Source organism: Lissotriton vulgaris, chromosome 2_1 (genome assembly GCF_964263255.1).
Source record: "Lissotriton vulgaris chromosome 2_1, aLisVul1.2, whole genome shotgun sequence".
Classification (NCBI taxonomy): domain Eukaryota; kingdom Metazoa; phylum Chordata; class Amphibia; order Caudata; family Salamandridae; genus Lissotriton; species Lissotriton vulgaris.
This window is the reverse complement of record NC_141687.1, coordinates 1557032706-1557055210: the sequence shown is the minus strand read 5'-3', so window position 1 is coordinate 1557055210 and position 22505 is coordinate 1557032706. Positions and strand designations below refer to the sequence as shown.

The 22505-nt window shown below is 46.9% G+C and overlaps 1 protein-coding gene across 2 annotated transcripts in view; it reads left to right on the top strand.

Annotated features, from left to right (window-relative positions):
• IQCB1 (IQ motif containing B1) overlaps positions 1-22505 on the top strand; it is a 308848-nt gene that overhangs the window by 142838 nt on the left and 143505 nt on the right. For both annotated transcript variants that reach the window (XM_086958877.1, XM_086958879.1), the window contains exons 7-8: positions 592-764; positions 8458-8567. In XM_086958877.1, the coding sequence (XP_086815003.1) occupies positions 592-764; positions 8458-8567 (283 nt within the window). The remainder of the gene's footprint in view (positions 1-591; positions 765-8457; positions 8568-22505) is intronic.

Sequence of the window (22505 nt, the reverse complement as noted above, 5' to 3'; positions counted from 1 at the left end):
AAATAAAAGCCCCTGAAAACCTGTGAGCTAATTTACCATGTACTGACTACAAGTAATCCAACTATTTATTTTAAAAAACTTTGACTGTTCGCCAACTAGTTGAAAGGTCTTAATAATCATATCTTTACAATCTTTAGTTTCTGGTCCTAGATATAAAGAGAAGAGTATCTTAATGATATTTAGAGATGGGACCTAGAAACTAAAATCAATTCCGGGTACCTGCACAATCCAAATTCATATTATGTATTCAATTCAGAAATGTTTCTGCTTTCTGAGCATTACAATTGGCAATAATTCAGCTTGGGGGTTTCTTTTCCTTTTGTTCGGGGTAGATGATTGACCAGGTTCTTACAAGTTACCGATCATTTATCTTGAAATATCTCTTTATTGTTGCAAATTCAGTGTTCAATATTGGGTGAGGCAAAAATATATTTATTTTGCCACATTTCATTTGTGATTATATTTCATGGTCACAGTTGGTTGTACATTTTGAATAACAGCACACATCGCAAAGTCTCCAGAAAAATCTAGTATTCTTTCTTTACTTTGGTAATAATGAATACTCTTTGTCTTTTACTTCTTTTCTATTAGTTCTGTGTTGCATCACATGGATGAGCAAATCATTCAAGCAATATTGGATGAGCTTATTTATAAGTTATCCTCCAGCACCAACCCTGTGACAGGAAGTGCTGCAACAAAAGCCTTGCTGCTCATAACAGAATCTCATCAGCCAATTGTGCTAGTACTGGACGTGCGCTACAAAGGTATGTTTGTCTTCACAGAACACAGCAGACAACCTAATATGCCGCAAGTAACTTTGGTAACATATGCATATGCAAAACAATGGTTCACTCCAGACTAATTTGTGATTAAACTACAGGATAGACTGTGACTCAATCACTAATTCAATGTAGTCATATTCTTTGTTAGAACAATTGCCTGGCCTTAGTCTATTTAGACGCATATGTAATAAACAGTAGTCACACAAAATGAGCGCTAAGACAAAAACATAAAGAGTCAAAGATGTGATTAATGTCCCCAGTTATCACTCAAAGAAAAATTAAAAGTACAGCTTCAAAGGTGTATATACAATATAACAAACAATTATGCTCCGCAGGGTAAAGCTGGATAAGACAAGTTCTATATTTTTTCGTCTTCATGTTATGTTATGTTATTTTTTTTTTTATTTGTATTGCGTGCAGCTACCCAACAAGGGTTTCCCAGCGCAGGCCATAACAGAAGCTAGGAGACAGGCGGAATCAGCAATGTAGGTTAAAGAAACAGGTATATAACTGTTTCCGAAAGACGGGAAACCGCTTCTCCCTCCTCATCGCATCAGGTAAGGAATTCCATAGGGTTGGCCAAAGAAGAGCAAAGGAGCGGCCTCCTATTCTCTACAGTTTAAACCTCGGGATTTCAAACAGTTCTCCTGATGACGAACGAAGCAGGCGTCGGGGGTGGTACTCATGAATCAGATCTTGTAAATATTTGGGGGCAGAGCCAATCTTTAATCTCAACATATAGCATAAGGCTTTACATTTTATGCGATGTTCTACCATGAGCCAATGCAGTTCTCTCAGGGCATTTCCCATGTTGGACATTCTGGGAAGGCCGCAGAGCAATCTAGCAGCACAATTTTGCACCACCTGAAGCTTTCGTAGTACCTCTCTGTTAGACCCCAGAAAGAGAATGTTACCGTAGTCCAGGCGAGATGTTATTAAAGCCTGGACGACTGTTCTTTGGGTGTTTACAGGGAGCATCCAGATAATTTTTGTTTAGCCATTTTAAGATGGTAAAACAGGTGGCAGCTGTCTGAACTGCCTGTTGTTTCATTGACAATTTATTGTCAATGATAAAGCCTAGATTGCGTGCCTGAGAGGAAGGTGTGGGTAAAGGTCCCATTTCCGCTGGCCAATGTTCATACTTATTCTTTTTTGCTAATAACTACTGTTTATTGAAATTGCAATGAAATATAATAGGAGAATGCATAGTGAGTGTCCTGTTCAATAGAAAAAAACACTAAGGTGGGGGGGGGGGGCCTAAGGGAGTTTAAAGACCGTGCAAAGACACATTCCCTAAATAACGTGTAAAACACAAAGGTGTCAATGGGTCTACACATAAAGTCTAACTGTGGTACATTAAACTAAAGAAGTCAGTGTTAACCCCTACATGTAAATAAGAAAAGCGAAAATGGGTACCTTGTGATCCCTAACAGGATACCCATCAGTCACCACTCGGAACCGCCCTTCATCATTTGAGATTCCTGTTAACCATATATAAGGTACACCACTGGTTTCAGATGGAAGGTAAGATGTAATCACCTCTTGTAAACCTAGTGGCGACCAGTATGGTTTCGAGTGTCACAGGCCACTCATCAGTGAAAAAAAGAAGAGGGTGACTGATTTGCGGTGCAAGTGAAAGAAAAGGGCTCGGTGAGTATAAAATTGGGTGAGGGAGCAGGAAAGTATTTTATTCTATTATATGCTCGCTCCTCCAATATTAAAAAGTAGCAATGATAAATTAAACAAATATTTACCAAGATGTAATGGTGGTCAACATGTTTCAGCAAATCTACGGACAGATGAGTCCATTGCTTTCATCAGGACCTGTATATTCAATAGAGCTACTGCAAAAATAAGATGTGACGTGTATTTAAAAGAAGTGACTACATCTGAAACAATCTGCAACATAGAAAAAGATCACCTGGATCCCTAGGTGTCGTCTTTGCTCGCAGTTGTTGTATGTCACTGGTGGGGAGAAAACGCACAAATAAACAAAAAGTAAAATGACCACATTGACATAGATACAGTTAACGTGTACTGATTCTACATTTAACTCCAGTTCACTTAGGTGCAGTCACACATTGGTCACACATTTCTCAGCAACACGAAGACACTGAGCTGTAATGCTTGCATGGGGCGTTATGTACTTCGTCTTACCCTTTTAGTCGAAGTAGAGGGCTCCACCCCGCCTGGCAACGGCTCAGGACACAAGGGAAGCACCGCTCTATAAGGAGGAAGCAAAAACTTGACATGTCGTCGCTTCCTAAGCCAGTTAAAACAAGTGCACATTATTGTTACCCTGAGAATGCTGGAAAGTCATATCTACCATTTTTATGGAGGCAACAAATATTGGCAAGTTTGCTGGAATCATGAGCCATATGCTTGAAAGAATTGGCTGCTGATACGAGTTTGTCTCCTCACGAGGCAGACATTTTTGAATGTTCATTCCCACTAGAGTGCAAGGATTTACTGTAGCACAATGTCATCACGATGAAATAACCCACTAATATTCATCGAAGGCGCTCCCCAGCTGATGGTAGTTGTGCCTCAAAATTAAATGCAAAATACTGGAAATTTTAATGCAGAAAACCAGCAACAAACTAGCTGGGTTAAAACCCTGACGCGACATCTGGTCTGAAGTAAGAGTAAAACGGGTCTTTAATTGACCGTGTTGTTGTAAAGATGGTCTTTGGCGGTAAAATGAAAAGCCTGAATGAACTAAAAACCCCTCACCTCTCCGTCGGTACTTCGTCGCCACCTTCCAAGCCGTTTGGGGAGGTGCCTGAGTGGTGTGGGAGCTGTGATTATGAGCCCGACGCCGATTGGTCCTCACCTGATCACATGTTCGGTTTCGATTAATCGGCGAGCTTGTAGTCGTTAAACTTCTAACAGAGTGATAGACAAACCGTGATAGGTCCTACCAGGTCATATGAGCGGACCATACGATGTATCATCGATACCCATTGGTCATTCACATGTTGGGAGTTGGATTCATCGTTGCCTAGGAGACAATGTTAATTATGGTAAAGAAACCTAGTGAAGTTCTAGCGAAAATAATATGCCCATTGTTAGAGTAAACATACGACATCCAAACTTTAAGTTGGGTACCAATAGAGTCGGACTTAATGATGACATACCTTGGTCCGTGCTCTAACCATGTAAACTGCCAACTGCATCATTGGAATGCAATGTAGCCAATAGCGCTAGAGACTGCTAGATGGCCAGAACTATACAGATGGCCAGCACAACAAAGTTCAAGCTTGCATCGTGGTTATTTTCAGATAAACGGTATATTGAGGTAGAAGATGAAAGACACACATACTGTTCATACGCCCCTTGTGGGTCTGTCTGTCTGCGGATTTTTCCAACAAAACATCTATGGCATCCATAAACTAACATGCCTTAATGATTTGCTTTTCAATTTGGATGTCGTATGTTTACTCTAACAATGGGCATATTATTTTCGCTAGAACTTCACTAGATTTCTTTACCATAATTAACATTGTCTCCTAGGCAACGATGAATCCAACTCCCACACCACTCAGGCACCTCCCCAACCGGCTTGGAAGGTGGCGACGAAGTACTGACGGAGAGGTGAGGGGTTTTTAGTTCATTCAGGCTTTTCATTTTACCGCCAAAGACCATCTTTACAACAACACGGTCAATTAAAGACCCGTTTTACTCTTACTTCAGATCAGATGTCGCGTCAGGGTTTTAACCCAGCTAGTTTGTTGCTGGTTTTCTGCATTAAAATTTCCGGTATTTTGCATTTAATTTTGAGGCACAACTAACATCAGCTGGGGAGCGCCTTCGATGAATATTAGTGGGTTATTTCATCGTGATGACATTGTGCTACAGTAAATACTTGCACTCTAGTGGGAATGAGCATTCAAAAATGTCTGCCTCGTGAGGAGACAAACTCGTATCAGCAGCCAATTCTTTCAAGCATATGGCTCATGATTCCAGCAAACTTGCCAATATTTGTTGTCTCCATAAAAATGGTAGATATGACTTTCCAACATTCTCAGGGTAACAATAATGTGCACTTGTTTTAACTGGCTTAGGAAGTGACAACATGTCATGTTTTTGCTTCCTCCTTATATAGCGGTGCTTCCCTCGTGTCCTGAGCCGTTGCCAGGCGGGGTGGAGCCCTCTACTTCGACTAAAAGGGTAAGACGAAGTACATAACGCCCCATGCAAGCATTACAGCTCAGTGTCTTCATGCTGGTGAAAAATGTGTGACCAATGTGTGACTGCACCTAAGTGAACTGGAGTTAAATGTAGAATCAGTACACGTTAACTGTATCTATGTCAATGTGGTCATTTTACTTTTTGTTTGTTTGCGTGTTTTCTCCCCACCAGTGACATACAACAACTGCGAGCAAAGACGACACCTAGGGATCCAGGTGATCTTTTTCTATGTTGCAGATTGTTTCAGATGTAGTCACTTCTTTTAAATACACGTCACATCTTATTTTTGCAGTAGCTCTATTGAATATACAGGTCCTGATGAAAGCAATGGACTCCTCTGTCCATAGATTTGCTGAAACATGTTGACCACCATTACATCTTGGTAAATATTTGTTTAATTTACCATTGCTACTTTTTAATATTGGAGGAGCGAGCTTATAATAGAATAAAATACTTTCCTGCTCCCTCACCCAATTTTATACTCACCGAGCACTTTTCTTTCACTTGCACTGCAAATCAGTCACCCTCTTCTTTTTTTCACTGATGAGTGGCCTGTGACACTCGAAACCATACTGGTCGCCACTAGGTTTACAAGAGGTGATTACATCTTACCTTCCATCTGAAACCAGTGGTGTACCTTATATATGGTTAACAGGAATCCCAAATGATGAAGGGCGGTTCCGAGTGGTGACTGATGGGTATCCTGTTAGGGATCACAGGTACCCCTTTTCGCTTCTGTCCTGTTCAATAACCTGGTTGTTGAACCACATATCCCAGTGATCCGTGCGGCATACAAGAAGCGCCTTTTAGCTGCTTTCCCTACGACCCAGAGCTGATAGAGACTTCTAGCTGCAGATTCCTTACCTTTGGATTTCCCAGACTTCAGGCTCGATCTGCAAACATTTACGTGCGCCATACCCCTGCGTGCCATCTGGAGCCTCTGTTAGGCTTCGCATGACTCTGTTGGTGTCGTTAGTGTTGGTTGTGACATAGCTGACACCTATATACGTGCCACACAAGCGCGCGGACGCCAGTTCTTTTCTACAGGGTCTCTAAATACCTTTGTTCCCGACAGTCATTACTTGACAACATTCGTCACGCTTGTATGACAGTCGGGACTCCTCATAATTCCCGTTCTTACAGGCAGCCCTTAGATGGCGTTTCCCTGATGCACTATCATCACATGCTGGAGTGGGAGTGTCTCATGCCAGGGGCCTTTTTTGTCATAGGAACTCGTCTTTCCCGCTGGCTGCTGGGTTTCCACAGGCACCCTGCTGGTTGGTGCTCCGCGTGGGAATTGCTTGGTTTTGATAATACGGCCAGCTTATGGAAAATACAGCTGAGTCCTGTAGCAGACCTGTGCGATGCACGGTTAGAGCCGAAGCACGCTGGTTTGGGCACACTGTACACCCTGCCTAGTCTTATACCTCTGTTTTACCCGTGACTTTGCCTGATTGCTTGATTCTTCTCTTGGCAGCGTTTTTTTGCCCCTGACAACACTTACAAGAGCATGCTCACAGACGGAGCAGTGCCTCGGGCTAACAGCCTTCTTATTTATGCATGCATGCTTTTTTTAGGTCGAGCCTAGAGCCAGCGTGCATGCTCTACTCTGCAAGACTTGTTGTCGTTGAGTAGCGAATAGAAGCCCTGCCCATTCTCCACCCATATTTGCAATTGGCTTGTGTCATTGTCCGTCCTAAATGCTGGATTCTGATTCGTAAATAGGCTTGTTAGTCCATCCTTAGTACCGCCTCCTCTTTATTTGTCACCTCCCATGGCGACTGGCCCCTTTTCTTCTGTTGTTACACGGTACATGTTATCTAGACTGTGAGCACTATTTTCTTTAATGAGGTTCTCCTGTTGCAGGCACAACATGCTTTGGTGCCTTCTTTATCCCCCCGTCCTTCCTCCTGTTGTCCGTGCCTTCTTCCCCTGCCCGCCCTCCCTCCCATTGTCTGTGCCTTTAAAACACCAACATTCACCCTCCCTCTTGTTGTCTGTGCATTCTGCCCCCGCACACCCTCCCTCCCATTGTCCGTGATACCTACCATTTGCAATACTATAGGTCTTGCGTAAATGCGAGACCTATTGCATTGCAAATGCTTGTCATTACAATGTGAGGCATCCATTAAGCCTCTTGATTTTTTACTCGTCTGGAGAGAGGTTATCGCTGGGCTGTTTATCTTGACCATCAGATTTTCCAGTACTTAGGGTGTTCTTGCCCAGACCCCCCTTTGTCAATTCGGAGCCCTTTCGTTTCTGATGTTTGATGCAGGAATAAAGTATACAAATCCTATTGTCTGGAGTAGCAGCCCTTCTGCTGATGGGTGGTTGCATGTGTGAGTGTTAGAGGTGGGAGCAATATGGTATAAGGGAAGCTCAAGGTATGAAGAGTGGCCTTTTATACATGCTGGTTAACCATTTCCCCATTGAGAACTCAGCTGGACAGGCTGCCCTGTTATCTTGGTTGTTTTATCCACTCTTCTTTTCCCCTTGGGTTGGCAGTTCTTATTTGTCCCTCAGGGGAGGGGAGAAGGGGAGTGGTCAGATTGTCTTTTCTCCATCGCCCCTGTTGACTGGATTACTCAGGTTTGTGGTTATGAGCTGACCGGTTCTATCCATGCCGCAGAGTAATCACAAATGAGACTGGCATGAACTATTGATTTGCATATGTGTAAAAAGGTATGTGTGGTCAGAGATGCCAAAGAGCAATGCTTTGTGATGAAACGTGTTCTGTATGAACTTTGCATCAGCATAACTGGGATCTATAGATTCACGTAGTTTAATGTAAATAGTGTTAAAATACAGAAGGTGGTTTATTGATGTGATTAAATATTTTAAAAAAAGGAAGATCAAGAAATGTACATTTCTTATTATTTAATCTTTCTTTTGGTTGCAGCATTTTGGAACTAAATGAGGAACCCTGAGGGTGCAAATAGCTTGTACGCTTGCTCTTATCTTCATTTCCAGAGAGTTGTTTTTATCTTTTAGTAGCACTGAGGGTGAAGAAATCTATTGTTAATAGGTGAACACTGTATGCCTACAGCCATATCCACCTCCTTCATATCCTCCATTACCCTCTCTGACACCAACCTAGTTAGAAGACTCTGTATGATTCAGGCTCAAGTATTCAGGTCTAGGCTGAGGAGGGAAACAATTATGCATTCACCCCTGCCCAGGTCTGGAACTAAGGAACATTGTGCTTTGTTTGTTTAAAGGTGTTCCTATTTAAAACAACAGAGGAAACTCTGCTAAACATGACTTATAGATGAAAAAGGTATTTAACAGGTGATAATTTGTACACTAATCAAATATTAAACTTACTATTATATTTAAAGCTATTTACCTTAAAACGAAATTGTCCACCCCCCCCCCCCCCTCCCCTCGACTGGATAATACCACAATCCGCTCCAACATGTACTTCCTTCCATGTGAACCGGGTGTGCGAAGAGAGCCGTAGTCATATTTTACTTTCTCTTTCCAGGATTGCGAACACTTCTCAGCAGACAGTGGACTGGAAAAGGCTTTGGTCGAGAACTTGGGAGACTTTTGGATATATTACGCTATGGATCCTACCAGCAAGCTGAAATGCAGGTACCACGTACAAAGGGGTAAAACAGCTGTACTTTTAGTTCTTTTTGATAATGCCTTTGTATGTTTTTAAAACATAACATTATTGAAAAAGGGCATGGTATCTGAGATCTTTGTTTAAATATTTGTATTTAAATGTTATAGTTTTGTAGAGATATTGAAATCATTGTTTAAAGGCCAGATTATGTCCTTCTTAAACTTTCCAAACTACCACTACGACCAGGTTTTGCATTGAAGGATCCAAATGCATATAAACATGTAACCCTCTCTCTGAAATGGAGTACATGGGGCAGGGAATGGTTGCCTGCATCCTACAGTTAACACAGAGTGGCATAAAAAGCTGTGGTGAGCATGAATATGCTGAGCAGTTAAAGATCCTTTTGAGATGATGGATTCCAACACATTTAGCCCCTGGTTTTCTTTACTTGCTCGACAACCCTGTTTTTGGGAACTCTGCTGTGAGTCTGTAAGCTCTGTCAAAATGGATTTGGAGTGCCAGCTCTCAATGCTGCCTTTTAAAATCTGATCTATTGCTGCACATCTGGGGTAAGAGGATCTTGATCGATTACACATGCCAGCATGCATGCAACTTCTGAGAAAGTTAAACTTTCTTTGAATTGTTAATGGGAAGTGACTCTTCTTTTCAGGGTACCTACCTCCTATTGATCCTGACTACTGCATTCATCTTACTTATATTATTTGAGTTCTAAATAATTTAGCCTTGGCTACATAATATAGACACTTCCCTGTTTCCTTCTGTAAATGACCAAGACAGCTTTTGATGCAATTGCACTTCAAGTTTTGAGTTTAATATTGCATGACCATTGCCTTGGACAAACTCCGATTTAAAGGAAGAGAATTTCTGAATTGAATCATAACTGGTTATAATGTAGTCTATAATGAAGGAGCCCGTGACCCCCTTTCTGGTATGAGCGACCTGGAAGTCCCCTTCAGTTCTTCCTTTTAGGATCACACCATTTATTCCATGCAGTGATTTCAGTAGTATTTTTCCGCATTTGTTTGCCTTAGCTTTAGGTGGAAAGATGGGGTCGGGGATGGGTCTAGGCTTCTTCCGCATCTTTTTTTTTTATGGGCTTTTATTGACATTTTTTAATAGAATAAAGAGTCTGCAGAATAAGCACTCACTTTTGGTAGTTTGATTTATGCATTGCACATTGTTGCTAGGACGATGTATTATTCTAAAGTCCCACTGCACCTCAATTGTGAGAAGAACAAAAAGGCCACCTTTGGCATGGCCCTTCTGACACTTGCAACAGGAACATTAATAACGTAGTAATTGACCCAGTCCAATGTAACTACAGACCAGGTTTCTTGGAGACAGATGATTGCTGGACAGCAGCTGTTCAATTTATTTTCATTTACATTCCTTGAGAACTAAGACAAGGAGACGTCAGTTTTTGTATTATCCATATTGGTCAGGCTTTGGTTCCATAACTGCCTACAGTATTGGTCAATATGTACTGTGAGAGTGTCCACGGAACCACTATCACGCTCATCGCCATTTCAGTTGGACAGAATGGCCTGGAGGTTGACTCCCCTATCTGACGCCTGCCTTGAGAACAGTGAGACAGGAGACTTAAAGGGCCTGATTATGAGTTTGGTGGTGCGGGAGCGGACCGCCATGCTGGCGGCCTGCTCCAGCACCGCCAAATCCTTGGTTGGTGCGCCTACCAGATTACGAGTTTACCTGTTCCCACGGCCGTGCCTCTGAAAATGGACATCGCAATGGGAACGCCAAAAACAGGTCCTGCACAGCATGGACTGTAAAGTCTATGCCATGCATAGATTGTGGTGCATGCACACAGAGGGGCACATGTTGTGCCCCCTACATGCACCCCAAGGTCCAGAGGCACAAGAGGGCCCCCTTTGTTTCCTCTCCACTATGGTTTTCATACAAGAGGAATCGTCATGAAAACTGTGGCGGAGAGGAAACTCATAATATGCTTGGCGGGTCCACAGCAGTCTTGCCAAGCATATTTCTGCCTCTACTCTGCCATGCCACCGCCAGGGAATGGCAGTTCCCTGGCAACGGCCACGCTGCAGTGGCTGTCCGACCACCCTACGCTTAATGGGGCGGTCGGAGCGCCGGTGAGGGGGTGACTGGACCGCCACCGTCATGCCGCAGCAAGTCTATTGAAGATGTCAAGCTGGACAGCATCAGGACCGTGGACCTTTTTTAGAGGACAACATTTGAATAACTTTCCATACCTCATCAAATTGGAAAGTAATGGGTAAATTAGAGTAGTCAGTCAAACAATCGAAGGATGTGAAATTAGGCACATCATAAATAGATTTCAAATGATTGACCCAATCCACAGGCGAAATAGTGGACAATAAGGCTGGTTCCACTGCTGGCCTGAAAATCAAACGGTTGACAATTTCCCAAAACCTTGACCTATCTCTCAAGCAACTAGCTGGCATAAATTCTTCCCAGGCTTCCTCTTTCAGTTGCCTCTTGCGCTCCCCTAGAATGCTTTTGTATGAGGCAGAAACCCATTTGTTAGCTCTGAGAATGGGCTTTACTGCCGCCAAAAGTACTCGGTTAGCCCTGGAGCATTTAGCATCAAACCATTTGAAAGGTCTGATACTTATAACATTACTAGTACTTATTAACATGGGAGGTATATCATGAGTGATAACATTAAATGATTTTACAATTCTGTTAGCAGCAAAAGTTATATTTATGTTTAAATTATGTTTATTGTGCTGCACATCCGGATCTAATACATTATCATGCGTTACATACTGGTTCGGCGTCAACATTCGGCCTACCCAGCACTTATACAGCTTTTAGTAACAAATCAAAACATCAACAATGAGGAGCAGACTTGCATAGGTATGTGCATGTCCCGGACCATGGCATGAGATGTAAGTGCAAGGAAAAAGGCTCCTGAAGACTGCAGTAGTTAGGGGGAAAACGCACAATCTCAGTACAAAACAAGTGCTACGCAGGTCAAGTCCCCGTAAGGCTACTTAATAGTGTCTATCGGAGTGAGCAACACTCAAACCTTGTACCCCAAACCCCTCTGCCCCCCGAACTACCCACCCACCACCCCAGTTCCAGGTCCAAATTTCAACCACGTGGGCACGATTGCCTAGCTCGATGATTCCTTGACATCACATTGCGGCAGCGGAAGGAGGCGCAAGTATCTAGGACAGGTCACTTCCCTGAATTCTGTGGCCAAGAGCGTTAAAAAGGGCCGCCATAGTTCTGGGTACTTGTCTCCTTCTCCCCTGGCCACCAAGAACAGCTTTTCCATCCCCAAGACGTTCCAAAGACGGTGCAACCAGCCCTGAAAAGTGGGAACGTGGGCAGTCTGCCAGTAAGTGAGAACATTCTGCAACGCAGAGCCCAGGGCTATGGCTATCAGTCTGCCCCGATGGGAGCGCAGCGGATAGGTTATGGGATTGGGTGAGCCCAGCAACACGTAGGCGGGGAATCTCGGAAGTGTAGTGTCTAAGTGTAGATCCACCTCGTTTAGTACTTGTTTCCAGTAACCCTGTATATGAAGACAATCCCATAATAAATGTACCAGTGTACCACTCCCCCCACAGCCCCGCCAACATAGTGCATCTCGTGTGTGATCTATCTCATTGAGCCTCTCTGGAGTATAGTACCAATATGTGGCGATTTTAGTGAGGGTGTCCGTCAGGCCCATGTGGTGTGCAGAGTGGCGAGCCCTATAACAGATGCCCTCCCATTCTTTGTTACTTAGCGTGCGCCCCAGCTCTCTCTCCCATCGTGCTCTTCCTGAATTGTGGACATGAGTGTATCTATCCGACAACATGCGGTAAATGTCTGATATTAGTTTGCGGTCCGACTTCCTCAAGAGCAGCCAATATTCGTATTCACTGAGTCTGCGATTCGCCCCGTCTCTGGTACTTGCATGGAGTGCCCAATGTCGCACCTGGAAATAACGTAGACGCTCCTCCTCAGGCAAACCGTATTCATGACGGAAGGCGTCAAAAGGAATGGCCCCCTTCGCTGCATACATGTGTGAAAGTACCCTACATCCCGCCGGACCCCATCTCGCAAATGCCACCGTGTCCATACCAGGACCGAAGTCCGGGTTGTTCAGCAAAGGTGTTAGCGGGGATGGGAAGGATGTCAATTTGTGTGCCACACTCACATGGTCCCACACCTCCAGAGGAGTTCTCGTGATGAATGAGGCGTAGAGGTTGGGGGGTCGATGTCGCCGCCGCGGGAAAGGGACCTCCTGCAGTGCGCGGCCCGCTACAGCCTGGTCCTGAAAGAGCCAGTGCTTCTCGGACTCCCATTTACTCCACTCCACTAACATCCGCAGTTGCGCCGCTTGGTAGTATAGTAACAAATCCAGTAGGCCCAGTCCCCCGTTCTCAGGAGGCAACATCGCCAGGCGAAGTTTCATCCGCGGACGGCGCCCGTTCCAGATAAATTGCGCTAGTTCAGCTTGGGTCTGACGGATCCACCCCTCTGGGGGTTTCATAGGGATGGCTCGGAACACATAAAGGACCTGCGGTAGGATCGTCATTTTTATCGCTGCCACCCTGCCTAGCCACGACAACGGGAGGTGTCTCCATCTACCCAGTTCTGACCAGATGGTCTGCCGGAGTCTCGCGTAATTAAGGCGGACTGTGCCCTGTAGGGTAGCCGCCATTTGGATACCGAGATAGGGGACGGCTTCAGACGCCCACGGGAACGGAAAGAGCCCCTGTAGGTGCGCTCTCGTAGACGCGTCCAGGGAGAGGTCGAGTGCCACCGACTTGCTTAGATTGACTTTAAATCCTGCTACCTCCTCGAAGGCATCCAGAATGGCCACACAGGCTGGGAGCGACTCCCGGGGAGAGGACAATGACAACAGAACATCGTCCGCATACAGGGTTATGGTATGTTCGAAGGCGCCCATTTTGATTCCATGGACCTCGGGAGCGAGTCTCACAGCCTGAGCGAGGGGCTCCATGTAGAGGCAAACAACAAGGGCGACAATGGACACCCCTGTCTGGTGCCCCGCTCTATGGAGAAGCGAGGCGAAGAGCACCCATTGACGCGGACCGTCGCTGAAGGTCGCGAGGAGTAGCAGTTCAGAATCCAGGTACGGAATCGGTTCCTCAATCCAGCCCTCACCAAGACCTGCTCCAGATACGGCCAGTGGACTCGATCAAACGCCTTTTCCGCGTCAATTGCAAGCATCATGTATTCCCCTTCCGTACGTGTGGCCTTCTCGATGAGGTGGAGCGCCCTCTTTGTATTGTCTACAGTTTGCCGTTCCGAAATGAACCCGGCCTGATCCGGAACAATTAGTCTCGGCATCAGCGGGGCTAGTCTCGCGGCCAGGAGGCTTGTGTACAATTTCAAATCAATGTTAAGTAGTGAGATGGGTCTGTAAGCTTCACACTTCGTGTGATCCTTACCTGGTTTGGGGATCACGGAGATGGTGGCGTCTAGGAGGTCCTCTGAAATCGCGCCCGGATCCGAAAAGGAGTTAAAGAGAGTGGTAAGCAGCGGTACTACTTGTGCGCAAAAAGTTTTATAAAAGATGGCTGTGAAGCCATCAGGCCCAGGGGCTTTCCCCAGCTTGAGCCTGGAAATGGCTGAGATGACCTCCTCGGGTCTGATGTTACTTTTCAGGGCTGCAGCTTGGTCCGGAGTGAGTACCGGGAGTCGGGGAAAATCTAGGAATGCTGCGCCCGCTGCATGATCTAGTGTCGACCCTGCGTACAGGGAGGTGTAGAAATCGCCGAAGGCGGCCGCAATTTCACCTTCTTCTGTGGCAAGGTTCCCCCCTTGCGTTCTAATTTCTTTCACCATGTGACGTTGCCGTTTCTCTCGGAGCGCTCGTCCCAGTAGGCGCCTGCACCTGTCCCCCCCTGTGTAGTACATGTGACGCACTCTCAATGCCGCAAATTCCGCCCTGTCCTGGTCTAGCGCGCTCAGCTGTTTCCTAACTGATGTCAGTTGTCTCCATATTCTGCGTGCGCATGTCCTCTGGTGCATACCTTCCAACTCCCTAACCTTCTGCGTCAGCTCGTCCCTTTTCTCTGCTCGCGCCCTATTTTCAGCCGAGGATAAGGCTATGAACTCTCCCCTAAGTACTGCCTTTAATGCTGCCCAGTGTGTCGTTGGGGAAGTGTCAGAGGTGTTGTTATGTAGCAAGTAATCATTTATCGCACTTGCGATTTTTTCGGGCACCTCCTTGCGTTGTAATAGCGTGTCCCTGAGTCGCCAGCATCGGGAGGGTTATTGCACTGGGGGAAAAAAGAAATTCGCCGAAATGGGAGCGTAATCAGAAAGAGTTGCAACTCCTATATGTACAGTGGATGTCAGCAGAGGCCAAAAAGTAATCCAATCTAGCGTATGTGCGATGTGCGCTCGAGAAGTATGAATAAGCTCTAGTGCCAGGGTGGAAGCTGCGCCAGAGGTCTACCATACCCAGTTCCTCTAGTCTCTTCAAACCCCCCTTGGACAAGGTTCCAGCCTGTGTAGTGCGCTGCGCCGACCTATCTAACATGGTGTTCAGCACAAGGTTGAGGTCTCCCCCCAGAAGGATGTGCCTATCCTCGGATGCTGCCACTACGCTAAGCGCGTCTTGAAAGAATTTTTCCTGACCTTCATTAGGGGCATAAACTGAGCAAACCGTGAAGTCTGGCTCTCCCAGGGAGAAATGATACGATAACCACCTCCCCTTTATCTCCGCTCCCTTTCTTAGCACCCGCCCCCGAAACTTCTGCGCTACTAGGATCGCAACCCCAGCTTTCTTGTTCGGGGCGGAGGAAAAGAACTGCTGCGGAAAGTTACGTGCCCTCATCCTGGAGCAGTCCTTCTGCAATAGATGCGTCTCCTGTAGGAGACAAATGTCGACTTGCGCATGTTCAAGGCAGGATAATACTGCTCTCCTTTTGATGGGGTTGTTAAGACCTCTCACATTCAGGGAAAGGATGCGTACTTCAGTGGGGGCCATAGGTCGTCCTCATCCTCGCCTGCCTTGTGTACCGGGGGCCAGCCCCGGAGCCTGCAATCTTACCCCAACAGAACAGGGCTCCCCCGCTGTTTGGAATCGTATCCGAACGCGGCCTGCTACATGATACTGAAATCTCTTGCCAGTGGTTTGTGGTGGACCCCCCAGGACCTGCAACCCCTCCCTCTCCCTCCCGCAAAAAAGAACACCCCAGTCTCTATCCCCCCAACCCCAACACCCCCACCCTCGCCAACACCCCAGAACTAGGAACTGAAAGTTATAGTGACAGAAGAGTGCACCATTGTCCATCATCTCTCACAGATGACTGGTCACACCGTTTCACAGGGAAAGAAGGTCCAGTCTCTCATCCGCCCCCCCCCCCCCCCCCCCCCGTCGGCCCCCAAAAGAGCGTCGGAGCCCCCGGAATTGCTGAAGTGGAGTGCATCAACTACCCGGCTGCTGTGATGATAGGTCTGCAGATACTGCCTCCACCGCCGCCCTGCGACCATTCTCGATCTCCGTCTTCGGGGGCCGCTTGACGCAACGCCGATTTTGCTGTTGGCGCCATTGAGATGAGGATTCTCCCGCTCCTCCTTGACGAGATGGCTGCTCGTCCTCCTCCGTCGGCAGATCTATACCCAGTACCTGACAGGCTACCTTAAGGGAGCGGAGCTGGTAGAGTTTGTTGTCAAGCTTCAACACAATCCTGAACCATTGCCCCCAGCTGTACGGAATGGCCTGCTGCTGGAGATGGCTCGTGACTGGTTTGAAGCAGCGGCGTTTCTGCAGTGTAAGTGCAGAGAGGTCCTGGTAAAGCGTTGGGGAGTGACCGCGGAAGGAGATGGGCTGCTTCTGTCTCACCTTCTGAAGGATATCTTCCTTAGTGCGGAAATCTTGAACACAGACCAGAATGTCTGCGGGGAAGGACGACCCAGTACGCTGTGGACCGACCCTGTGTGCTCTGTCGATCGGGAGGGCTGTATCCTCCGGCCGGCCCAGGATATGGTTGAAGAGCTCCCTGGTAAACTTGAAGAGGTCCTTATCCTCATCCGAGTGAGCCACTCCCCGAATGCGCACGTTGTGTCGTCTGGAACGGTTTTCCAGATCCTCCAAGTGTGATTGCAGGTCTACCTGTTGATCATGGAGGCGTATAATCTCCTGTTGTAGTGCCTCAGTTTCAGTGTCTCGTTATCCTGCTTCGCCTCGAGATCCGCCACCCGTTCTCCCACACCGTCCAGATCCAGTCGCACTGCTCGGATCTCAGCTGCAGATTCCTTTTTAAGAGTATGGATGTCTTCCCGCAAGGACGTGAAGAGGGACTCAAGAAAGGCCTTGGTAATGGGTTCCGCGCCTTCCGCGTCCCTTTTCGCACTAGCAACCGGGATGTCCTTAGCCGTCGTGGGCGATTGGGTTTTTGCGAACATGTCTTTCACTGTTCTGTCTTTACGGACCTTCGAGCCCTGCGACATGGTGACTGCTCGACGGCAGGTCCACTTCCCGGAGCGGCACTAGGCCCGGTATCAGAGCGTGTGTGGGCCGCGCCGGCTACCAGGCCACGTGTCGACCGCTGTCTCACACTGCGCGACAAAATGGCGCCTGCCCAAGCCCTCGCTTCGGAGAACCGCGTCGGGGTGCACTACCCTCCGTCGAGGGCCCTACTCCAGGCTTTCCTCCGGCTCCAATGAGCCCTGTCCGTTCCCGGCAGGGACCGTCACCCGTCCCTCAGACACCACTCCGGCTTCCTTAGTGATGGCTTCCTTTCGGCAGGCCCGCAGTAGCAACAGACGTATCTCCCGTCTGCCGCCTCCCGCAACTTTCAGGTGCGGGCCGGGCCCGTCGCGGACCCTCGAAACTACGTGGGGGCCTCAAATCACGGGCTCCTTGCACCAAGTCTCTAGTGTGGTCCCCCCGCCGGCTATCCCGGTCCTGGGCCCTGTCTTGCTTCGCCTCCAGCTAGGTCTCCATACTCCGTGCGGGCTTACGCTCACCACCGCCGCGCCCACCTCCTCACTCCCGGATTCCGGCGCGCACCCCCACCGGCTACCACCTTCTCGCACCGGCGTCGGGTCTGCAGAAGCACTTGGGCTGTGGGACCCCCGATACCTCGCACCGTAGAAGGCGCGGGTCAGACCCGCCTCGGACTCACCGGGTTGGGTGGGGGGCACGCCCGATCTCAGGCCCCCGGCTCGGCTGCTGTGTCTCCGACTGATCGCTCCGCCTCCAACGCCGGCTGCGGGCCCAGGCCGCGCCGCAGGCCGACCGGCGGGTCGCCACCCCGGCTGTCCCTGCTGGTCAGAAACAACCCAGCTGGGTTCCCGTGGTATAGGGTCACCGGGCGAGCTAATGGGGTCGCTGAGAAGGGGCTCCGTGAGGCCGGAGCCCGCGCTATAGAAGGCCGACGGCGGGAGCTCCGAAGAGTGCGTCTTCCTACGCCGCCATCTTGGCCACGCCCCCAAAAGTTATATTTAAAGATAAATGATTCTCAGTGCGACATAACTTAAATAAGTCTCTATGAAATACTTCTGGGAGTTCTGTGCTCCATCTCAGTCGCCGGCCTCGTGAGGTAAGGCTCCCACTAAACAATGCTAAATGTGCTGCACATTAGTGATTGGGGCCCAGTGAAAAGAAACTGATAAGGGATTGTGGTCACTTAATATACTCTAGGTAATCTCGAGCTTGGCTCACAGAGCAATCAAGGGGGGGGGTAAATAAAAATAAAATCAATACCACTATTTCCACCTCGACTGGTAAAGGTAGGAATAAACCCTACCGGGGAGGTGACAAAATCAGGGGTCAGAGTAAAGACTAAGGGGCTCATTATGATCGCGGACGGACTTGAGTCCGTCCGCGACCATAGAGGAGGAGGGAACCTCCGCATGGCCTGCGGAGTTCCCTCCTGTCCAATTAGGATGTGACCGCCACCCTGGCGGTCACATCCTCTATTTTTACCATTGCTGCGGGTGCGGCTTCAAGCTGCACCCGCCGCAATGGTGAAAATGCATACATTGCATTTGTATGCAGAAAGCATACAAATGCTGGGGGGTACCATAGGTATCCCCCATGTGCACCCCCACCCCCTTCACCCAGGGGGCCCGCAACGGGCCCCCGCAGTGAAGTTCCACATGCTTTTCCACGGCGGAAAAGCCGCCGTGGAAAAGCATCTCTTTTGCACCATCCTAATATGGCTGGCGGTGTCTGATAGACACCGCCAGCCATGTTACAGCTTTTCCGCTGCGGTTGTAAGTCAACCGCGGCGGAAAAGCGGTGGACTGAAACCAGGACCCACCAGCCATCCTAATGTGGCTGTGGGTCTTTGGTGGGTCCGCAGAGGATTTTCTGCATCCTCTGGGCCGGCGGAAGCCACTGCCGGCCCGGAGGATGCGGAAAATCCTCCATCATAATCAGCCCCCAAGTTGTGCTGAGCCAAGAAAGAATTAATACGATCCCCTGCAGGAGTATGTGTTAAGTGCAGGGGTTCTACAAAATGATTACTCGAGGAACGTGTCGGATTAAAAATACCTATTTATATAAGGGTGTAAATTAAAATCACCAGCTTGGATGACTAAACATTTTTTCCCTCGACATGATTTAGGCAATGTGTCAAAAAAAGCCTTTAAGAGTCTCTGTTTAACTGGGATTTTCAGGCTGGGAGGGTGCATTATAAAAGTTAACTACCTACAGGCTAGGAGAGTTGGTAATTTCAACTGAACAGCTGCTAAATTAGGAGAACCAGTATGAATCGTAGACACTGTACATCCAAGGGTTAATAAAAGCAAAGTAAGAAGTCCTCCCCTAACCCTCCTATGAGTGGAAGGAACGGTAGTAACAGGGAGAGAAAGAAAACCATTAAAAAAAAGTCAGTAGCCATGTCCCATGTCTCTTGCACACATGCAATGTTAAAATTGGCTAAAAGTAGTGAAGGGACAAATTATCCTTCTTGCTGGTGATACCAGCTATGTTCCAACTAAGGATTGAATTAGTATCCAAAACCAACTTGATGCCCTTAGAGTCAGCCAAAGGTGGAGACAGACGACTGTCAGCGAGATTGGGCAGTCAATCTTTAACACCTAGAGAGCTTAATGATGTGAAACGGTTAAAGGTGGAAACATTAACCTCTGGCAAAGGTGTTGTAATAGATACTAAAGGGCCAGTGGAAATAGCTGTAGAAACTATAGACCCCCTTAAAACAGGAAGGAAGGGTTTCAAAAATAACCCAAAAGAAACACCGAAATATCTGCTTTAGGCACAGTGCTAGATGATAGCTGAGATAACAAACACGCTGACAATTGTGGGTTATCAATGTTCACTACCACACAATCACCATCCAATGTCTTTCGTTGTGATCCAACCCAAAAAACTCTTCTGGCCATAATGATTTCTGTAAACAGAGGAACACTACAGCCCACTCTATTGCGCAGCCAGTGTTTTTGAGCGGACCTTAATGTTCAACCGCATCTGGCACCAGCACTGGGACATTTGCCAAAATCATATATGGTGTGGCTGACGGTGGAAGTTGTAAGTTGTAAGGCCCAACATGTACTAATGAGGGGTTATTAACTATTAAAGGATTAAGGTTTGTGAACGGCAGTAAGGGATCCTGTAGCTGGATTCTGAGGATGTAGAACTTCTATCCTCGCAGCAAGGGACATACCTCTTGCCGGAATAGGGCTGTGGGTTGTAGGGCAAACCGATTGCAGAACCAGTGCTATACTGGAATCAGAAGTATTTTGAACATGCAGAATCACAGATTGAAGTGAGGAAAAACAGCCCCCCCCCTCTCCGCTCGGATATTTAAAATATTAGAGTCATTGGGGAGCAAGACCAGATATCCTTACCTCTCAGGTCCTTTATATGACAACGCCTCAAGTTGACCCTTCAAGTTATTCATTGCTCTTTCAATTTTAGCACGTCTAATTCACGGGAAGAGAAGGTATTAACGATCAGGGATTCCAGCTTCTTTAACAACAAATCCATAAGCCTGTCTACTATAGTGTTGGAAAAATCAATTGACTTTAGACAGGACGAATGGTCGCAAAAGGAAGGCTGATTCACTGCCTTGAATGAGGGCCCTTAGTATGTCTTTTCTTCTTGGAATTCAGTGGCGAAGTGGGCCTAGTCCCGCCCAAGCTGACACGGCCATCATCAAAACTAGAGGCCCCTAAAATGTCCTCAGAAAATGGGGCCAATGTACCCGAGAAAAACAAATGGTTTACAGCAAAAGATTTAGTGGCACTTACCTGTGTGCCTGATAAACTCATTAGGTCTGACTTTAATGACTGCACCCATAATATTGTCTTCATCGTATGTGTGGAGTATTGTGCTTTTACGGTTCGGGTTTTACTCGGATGCTACTTTTAGGAGGGTGTCACCATAGGCATTTCCATCTGCCATCTTATATATATATATTTGCAAGTTACTGTGTAGTATTGATTAATGTGTGTGCTATAAAGTATTTTTCCTTTTCATAAGAAGTATTACTGACTGGATGGTGATTTATTAAGTGTTTTATGTTTTGCTTGGAGAGCTGTGTCACTAGCTCAGATCACCTCCCCTTAGTAGCCTTGTACTGCTCAGCCTCTCTACCCAGAGAGTCAAGTACTCCCCAAGGGTATTTTGATCCAGGGTCGAACTGTGACAAAATAAAGTGGCCCATATTTGCAGATTTGGGCAGTTTTGAAATTGTAAAGATCATGGTGTCAGTGTCCTGCAAGGTATTGGCTACTGCATGGATTTGAGCTTGGTGCCAGCAATAATTGTTTTAATTCCACAGAAATTAACAGTAACAATTATTCCAGCAGACTATAAAACCGGGCCACAATAGGCAAACAAAACGGTCCACACACTAACCTGTCAGTCCAGCTCTTCGGACACTGCTTGATTTCCCTAGAAGCCAGTTCACAATGCTTTCATCCCAGGATGGTGATTAGTTCTTAATACGTGTGAAGGACTCGCATCATCCCCAACAAAAAAACCACTTTCTGACATTCCCTAAGAGCAGTGTCCTTCAATATTCATAACAAGCGTTTGGTACATGCCCCTGGTGTTCAGACTTAAGGTATTTAATTTATTTATTGGGGTTTAAGACGTGCAGACAGCACCCTAGTGAGGTCAAAGGACATGTCCTCTACAAATAAACTGGTATTGGATCAGGGCACACATAGGTTCCCAAGAATGTTCCTCACATAGGGGTCCGACTCAAACAAATCCATTGTGCTGCAGGTTTCCCCAGACTGGGATGCCTCCTGGTTCAAAGGAAAGTGAATGCAATGTGGTAAAGAAACAGAATAGGGGCTATTGGTCTAAGTGAAGGGGGTGACCCTCACATTTGCTCCTTGGTGCAATTCCTAATTCTTATGCAGTGACACCTAAACCAAGAACATATATCTGCAAGCTGCATGACTGATACCATGACTGAAGCCAGCACACACCCAAGACTTACATTAGGGTGCTTCCCAGGGCATGTGCTACCAACGAAGTTGGTGGCGAAATGTGGTATGTGACTCTTCATAGGTCTTGTACTACTTTAAGATTGCCATGCAGGATATTTTTGGGATCCCAGCAGTTTCTTGAACTTTCCCTCACAGAAGTGTGAGAAAAATCTCAGGTTTTAGCTAAAGTGTGATGTTTTTAGGGCATTCTTAGTAAGAAAACGTTGTGGTATCCATGCAAGTTACACCAACGTGTACTCCCTTAGGTGTTTAGTTTTCAGAAATGTATGGTTTGATATTTGGAGCCAAGTAGCTGGGTCAAGAAACCTGGCACAGTCAAGAAGTCTTTAAAACTTCTAATGTCTTGTAGCAAAAAAATAAAGAAAAGAACTACAGGATGAAACAATGGAATACTAAGGATATACATGACTATGCTGAGTGTGCAATCATTTTGGTGATCAGGATTGTCAACAACAATCAATGAAGAAGCTGATCTTTCTGCTTTCATCAGGCCTCCAGGCACATCATGTACACAAACCGATTAAACATGGCAACCT